The sequence below is a fragment of the Toxorhynchites rutilus genome, chromosome 3, assembly GCF_029784135.1.
Source record: "Toxorhynchites rutilus septentrionalis strain SRP chromosome 3, ASM2978413v1, whole genome shotgun sequence".
Lineage (NCBI taxonomy): Eukaryota > Metazoa > Arthropoda > Insecta > Diptera > Culicidae > Toxorhynchites > Toxorhynchites rutilus.
The window spans coordinates 203,205,407-203,212,463 of NC_073746.1; the positions used below are offsets into that span (position 1 = coordinate 203,205,407).

The window sequence follows — 7,057 nt, forward strand, 5'->3', positions numbered from 1 at the left end:
ATTGGTGCCGGAGCACCAGTATACCTAACAGCGATTATAGAGTTTCGGCCGTCGGAGTGCTCGAGTTGGCTTGCAAAGCTGCTCACGACAATCAGAAAACCCGCATCAAGAACAGAGCAGCTTCGGTTCGGCACTCATCAAGGCAACAATTAGTTTCAGTGAGTGGCAAAGTGTTTCTCCGGCATGTCGCATTAAATGTAATTTACTGAACAACATGTCACAAGCTGGATGGGAAGAAATTTTCCAACTGTGAAAGCTGTGGCGAGTGGCAAACGCAATAGCTAAACAAGAAGGTTTAACCGAACAAGATGGGAATATCGAGTGATAACAAAAACACAACACCAAAGGTTCTTCTCAGAACCATCAACATATTCATAAAGAGTAAACAGTAAACTAATCCATTTTTCAGGTAGATAGGTAGGTATTCACGTAGGAGAAGAAAATAAAACAATATATTTAAAATATATATTTAACAAAAGCTGTCCCCTTTGTATAGTCCTACGTCACTCCGGTTATGTCCCCGACATTACCCACCCGTCTTTTTTTCCGCTGTACATGGCTACAGTTGTACTGTGCGCAGTTAATAACTCAGATTGGAAACATATTTGTTGTGTTCGATAGTTTAGACGCTATATAAAAACCCTTTTCATTGAAATATTGGTGAAAATACAATGCAATAAATTCAAACTTCTGATTGTCAGTCTGACATGCGGTACAATGTACAACCAAAGTATGTGTGTCATGCTATCGTGGTACCTGTACAACGCTGTACACGTACAGCGCTAGTACAGTTGTATGTCTGTCCATGGTATTACCGCTGTACATGGCTACAGCTGTACTGTGCACAGCGCCATACGCGGTTAGTGGTGGGTAGCATGAACAAACCGAATCAAAACACTTGGTAAACATTCTTTTCACTGGCTTTCTCTTGAGTTAATAACTCAGATTGGGAACTTGTTTGTTGTGTTTGATAGTTTAGACGCTAATTAAAAACCTTTTTCATTGAAATATGTGATGAAAATTGGTCAAATTTCTGATTGTCAGTTTGACATACGGTACAATGTACAACCAAAGTATGTCTGTCATGCTACGATGGTACCCGTACAACGCTGTACACGTACAACGCAAGTACAGCTGTATGTCTGTCCATGGTATTACAGCGCAAGTACAGCTGTATGTCTGTCCCTGGTATAAGCCGACAGGACCCGGCGAAGGCGAACTTTTTATTTTTCTGCAGCACAAATGACCATAAAAGAAGTGACCACGAGCGTCGTCAGAATAATGACATCCGAAGAAACATCTAAGGAGGCGAACTCAGCATGATCTGTTTTGAGTTTTTCCTTTCACTGTTGACGATTTTCAAAAGTTTTTCGGATTTCACCGGATGATGCACTCACAAGACGCTGAATTGAGCTTACGATACGCATGACTAGCAAATTGAAGCCGTAACGAGCCGCCGCGACATCTGTTATGCTGACGAGATGGAGAGCTCCACTGGCGAACTCGATAACGTCATTTGACGGTTGATGGCGAGGCTGGTTGTAATCTAATACTTATGACAGACATACAGCTGTACTTGCGTTGTACTTCGAAAATTGTATGTCTGTCACCATGTACAGCGCTAGGGCCATGCAAGCAACTCGGTACAATCGCTGTACCTGTACCGACCTGTTTTACCGCTGTACATGGCTACAGTTGTACTGTGCGCAGCGCCATAGACGGTTAGTGGTGGGTAGCATAAACAAATCGAATCAAAACACTTGGTAAACATTCTTTTCATTGACTTTCTCTTGAGTTAATAACTTTGACTGGAAACTTGCTTGTTGTGTTTGATAGCTAAGACGCTAAATAAAAACCTTTTTCATTGAAATATGTGGTGAAAATTGGAAAAAATTCTGATTGTCAGTTTGACATACGGTACAATGTACAACCAAAGTATGTCTGTCATGGTACGATGGTACCTGTACAACGCTGTACACGTACAACGCAAGTACAGCTGTATGTCTGTCCCTGGTATTATACTTATGACAGACATACAGCTGTACTTGCGTTGTACTTCGAAAATTGTATGTCTGTCACCATGTACAGCGCTAGAACCATGCAAGCAACTCGGTACAATCGCTGTACCTGTACCGACCTATTTTTCCGCTGTACATGGCTACAGTTGCACTGTGCGCAGCGCCATAGACGATTAGTGGTGGGTAGCATGAACAAAACGAATCAAAATATTTGGTATACAATCTTTTCATTGACTTTCTCTTGAGTTAATAACTCAGATTGGAAACATATTTGTTGTGTTCGATAGTTTAGATGCTAAATAAAAACCTTTTTCATTGAAATATTTGTGAAAATACAATGCAATAAATTCAAACTTCTGATTGTCAGTCTGACATGCGGACAATGTACAACCAAAGTATGTGTGTCATGCTATCGTGGTACCTGTACAACGCTGTACACGTACAGCGCTAGTACAGTTGTATGTCTGTCCATGGTATAATACTTATGACAGACATACAGCTGTACTACCGTTGTACTTCGAAAATTGTATGTCTGTCACCATGTACAGCGCTAAAACCATGCAAGCAACTCGGTACAATCGCTGTACCAGTACCGACCTGTTTTACCGCTGTACATGGCTACAGTTGTACTGTGCGCAGCGCCATAGATGGTTAGTGGTGGGTAGCATGAACAAAACGAATCAAAGCATTTGGTATACATTCTTTTCATTGACTTTCTCTTGAGTTAATAACTCAGAGTGGAAACATATTTGTTGTGTTCGATAGTTTAGACGCTAAATAAAAACCTTTTTCATTGAAATATTGATGAAAATACAATGCAATAAATTCAAACTTCTATTTGTCAGTCTGACATGCGGTACAATGTACAACCAAAGTATGTGTGTCATGCTATCGTGGTACCTGTACAACGCTGTACACGTACAGCGCTAGAACAGTTGTATGTCTGTCCATGGTATAAGGGTGCTCATACACTGTTTGACCGAAGCAAAATATTTGACTCTTTTTGACAGATAAAATTTGGTCAACGTGTACTGATCAAATATATTCTACTCAAAATACGACAAGCAAATATTCAATTATTGGATGCCTAAAATATTTTTTCAGTCTGTTCTTCGAACCTGTCGGTACATGGTTAGGTTACTTTGAATATTTCAGTCGATTTTTTCCATGTTTGGTGTTTGATATTGTTACCACTGTTGAAAATTGAAGAGTGGCAAACAAAATAGTGATTGTACAAATATCAAATCAAACTTTATCTGTCAAAAATATCAAATATTTGACCTCTGGGCAAACAGTGTACGGCCACCTTTATGAATGTGTAGTTCTGGTGATATGAACTTCCAACTAACAGCCAGCAGACCTCCATCCCCAATGAGTTTGGGCAGTATCGAATGCCCAGAATAACCGAGTCTTGCCATAATCTATCGGTTTACTCCATAACCGGTGTCCGGATTTTCATAATATTTTATTCATTAGTAATCATGAAGGTTCCTACAGATGTTTTTGTTGGCTTACTGGAGGGCAGTATCGAATGCTCAGAACAACCGTGATAGGTCGACCCTATGTGGTCCTATGTACCCGATGGCAATCAAAAACATCAGGAAAATACACGATAAGCACAAGCGGACGAGAGATAAATGGCCAAAACTCTATTCTAGTTATACACATTATATAATGGAATAAGAAAACTCATGGAATCTTCTCTTGAGATGTATTGCTACAGTTTATTTTTCCCCCTTAAGAACAGCCAAGCACATTTTGTGGTCATAGAATGAACAAGACGCAAAGTACTTTGCAGAACGCTCACTTTTCTTGTAACTCCAATCGCATCCGTAACATATGCTTCCATGTTCATTATATTCCGCATCGACTGATATACTGTGATCCTCATTCAGGGTTACTACACTAAAATTATGATACATGCAAGCGCACAATATTTGTGACGGCTGGATAGGATGTGATTTCAGTCGCCAAACACCGCCTTGAAGATTCGTCTCGCTGACACTCGATTTCATTGATCGTATATCAAAGATTCTTAAATTATCATCGTAACTCCCCGTTGCCAATAAATTCTCCTGCTGAGAAAAAGACAGTATTGAAGTGACTCCCGCTCTATGTGATTTGTTCTTCATTTTGGCAATTGTAAATTGTAAACAACGCATATCGTACACGCACAGGAGACTATCGTCTCCGCCTGAAATAGTTGCAACTTAGCTTTTTGTAGGTTATTTAGTTTCACGTGTAGCACACCTGTATATAAAATGTTCTGATTATTTTTATCAAAGGCACAAATCCAGGCTTCGAAAGTATGAGCGACCCATCGATGCACTTGTCGTAAGCTTGATTCTTCGACACTAATGATTGAAATGCCACCTTTAGAGTCACTAACTGCTAGTTTATCTCCCTGGGATGTCCAATCAAGTGAGAGAGCTAAAATTTCGCCTTCCTCTTCGGAAGAAATCTTCAATGTATCCTCGGGAGTTAGCAGATTTTCTGTCGAAAACTTATACATCGAAATCTCTCCGTTAGAGTTTGCTACTGCCATGCTCGGTATGGAAGAATGCCATTTTTGGTCCAAAACAGCTGATGTTTCAATCTTTTGCTTGCAAATGAGTAAGTTTTGGTCCAAATCAAAATCGAAAAGCAAAATACGACCTTTACGAGTGCTCTGGCCACTGGTGCTTGTTAGGGATTCTCCCTCACTCAGTTGGTATGTTCCACACGCGAATAAGTGTTCGTAATAATCGTGTGGGCACCAAGCCACGGAATCAGCGCAGTATACGGTATCATAAGTATGAAGCGTTGTTATGGCTGGCATTGTGACCTGAAAAGATGAACGAGTTTTCCCTGAATTTATTGTACATAATAATAAATTTATGCGATTAAAAAATTGTATTTAAATAAAGCTAAATTACCAATTCAGTTTTTCTGATGCGTTTCTTTTGACAGGTTCGAATGCGGATGTAGAGGTTCTGCGCTTTTAGGAACATGAAGAGTTCGGTCATGTTTCATGTAATGTGAGGGTACGGTTAGTTCTGAATAATATGTTTGCGACGAACAAACGGGAGTGTAGGCATTTTGCTGGCTGTTTTTGAGATGAGAATAGTTAAAGAATGTTGGAAATGCCGCTCCGAAATCTGGATAATTGATAGGATAGTTTTTCACTGGTGGATAGTTCTGTTCTCGGCTCACATAAACACCTTCGGAATGTTGCTGCTGAATTTGATTGTGCTGTGCATGATCTATGGAATTGGTTGGAGGCTGTTCTATTTTAACATCCATTGTGTTTTGAGCTAGGTTTTTTGTTGGTTCTGATTCTTGAACTGGTGCCGGTTCACTATGTTGTTTTGTACCTCGAAACATTCGTGCATATTCTGCTTTTTTCCTATTCCGTTCTTGTCTTTCTTCTGAACTTTCTGTCAGGAATTTGTGACGAGCTCTTGCGGCTCCTTTCTCTAGTCTAACTTTTCTTTGCTCCGGGGTTTCGGTTGCTCTTTTCTCTCGCATACGTTGTGCCAACTTTGCTTTCCGTTGCATCTTCTGTTCAGGTGATTCCATGGCTCTTCTCAGTCTCTGCCTCATTGCATTACGCATGTGACGCAAGGCACGTTCCGCTTCTGTTTCATTTTGCCTTCGCCTACGATTTGTTTCGGCGTTTTTAGCCAAACGAACCTTGTATTCCTCATATGTTTCTGTGGCTCGTTTCTGTCTCATTCGTTCAGCGTTTTTGGTCAATCTTTTAGCTCGAGCAGCTTCACTTTCACCCAGCATACGACGTTGTGCTTTAGTTAAATTACTACTACTTGTATTTGCAGGACTAGCTGTTGGTGGAATTTGATGTAAATGCGGCAATTGCGTTGGACTGATATTGTATACGTTTGACTGATTAGGAGGAAATGATGAGTTCATTTTTTCAATTAATTCAAGATTACAATTTAACACACAGAGCTTCCTTACTAAAAAATGAAATTTCTAATGGGCTCAAAGCTCATATTTACAATCTACCTTTGCGTATGCGTAATACAAGCAGAACTCTGATGATTTGGTTCATAACATTAATACTTCATACGGCTGACATAAGGTGGTGTTTGAACGATGTTAGCTAGAATGCTTCCAGAGGAACAACTCTGTGATCATCCCTGAGCTGCCTCAATGACAGCATTTTAGTACTCCGAGAGTAAACAAAAAAAAGTGATATATGGTAAAAGTTCGGTATATTATTCCTTTCAAGAGCGTACTCATACCATATGAAACAAAATTGATTTTTTCTACATTCTCAATGTCTTAAAGCTTACGAATAACTCACAAATTGAATAGAATTTACTTACTTTTTTGTGACAAGATTTATTGAGCAGAATGACACTATGGACTTCAAAACAACTATAACGCCAAATGAAATGTGCTCCTGTTGTTCGATCAGAAAGCTGACAAATATTAAAATAATTCTACACGACTATCATGACTGGATATGAGATGATATTTAGTACATGTTTACAGTAGGGATGTTTGAAAATGATGGTGAACTAGGTAGTGCGGACTGAATCAAAACGGCTGTCAAAAAAGATCCAATTGAAATGTCAAAAGAGATCCAACGATCAGGAGTGTTATTTTTCTTATGATAATCAACACTATAAAAGAGGTATTGTTGTCAAGGGCAAAAATAATTAAAATTATAAAATGAACGAGCTACATTTTTCCGTCAATTGCTTAATTAACCATTGCATCTATGAAAGAGCATCTCAACCTTTTACTGAGCAACGCATTTTTAATCTCCCCTCTCTTTGACATAACGTTTTTTCCGAACGAAATAAAAACAAACGAAGTCAGAGTCACGTAAATGTTTACTCCTGCGATTTGAAAATATTCGATAAAAAGTGGAAGGAAGAGATGCCAGATGATTTTTGAAAAAAGTCTGTAAAAACATGTGAATGTCTGTTAAAAATGTGGAAAAGTCTGTAAAAGTGTACAGATCTATAGAAATTTTTTTAACGTTAATTTTCACATATTCATTAATACTTTATACATAGCGATGCACGTAA

At 39.0% G+C, this 7,057-nt stretch overlaps 1 protein-coding gene across 2 annotated transcripts; it reads right to left on the minus strand.

Annotated features, from left to right (window-relative positions):
• Positions 1 to 3,717: 3,717 nt before the first annotated feature.
• On the minus strand, positions 3,718 to 6,549 carry LOC129776079 (diphthine methyltransferase homolog). 2 transcript variants are annotated; one of them, XM_055781478.1, is made up of 3 exons: positions 6,347 to 6,549; positions 4,269 to 4,842; positions 3,718 to 4,212 (listed from the first exon to the last, which is right to left on the minus strand). In XM_055781478.1, exons 2-3 carry the CDS (start codon positions 4,834 to 4,836, stop codon positions 3,743 to 3,745), a joined length of 1,038 nt encoding a protein of 345 aa, XP_055637453.1. In that variant the 5' UTR covers positions 4,837 to 4,842; positions 6,347 to 6,549; the 3' UTR covers positions 3,718 to 3,742. The 2 variants fall into 2 exon arrangements, with proteins under 2 accessions (XP_055637453.1, XP_055637452.1); XM_055781477.1 differs by lacking the exon at positions 6,347 to 6,549 and adding an exon at positions 4,934 to 5,162.
• Positions 6,550 to 7,057: the final 508 nt, after the last annotated feature.

What these genes read in the sequence shown, in the direction of transcription:
- LOC129776079 (XM_055781477.1), bottom strand. Translation starts at nt 5,023, where the DNA reads ATGACCGAACTCTTCATGTTCCTAAAAGCGCAGAACCTCTACATCCGC. An exon ending in GCATCAGAAAAACTGAATTG is followed by an intron (nt 4,843 to 4,933) that starts GTAATTTAGCTT and finishes TCATCTTTTCAG; the next exon opens with GTCACAATGCCAGCCATAAC. An exon ending in TCAGAACATTTTATATACAG is followed by an intron (nt 4,213 to 4,268) that starts GTGTGCTACACG and finishes CAACTATTTCAG; the next exon opens with GCGGAGACGATAGTCTCCTG.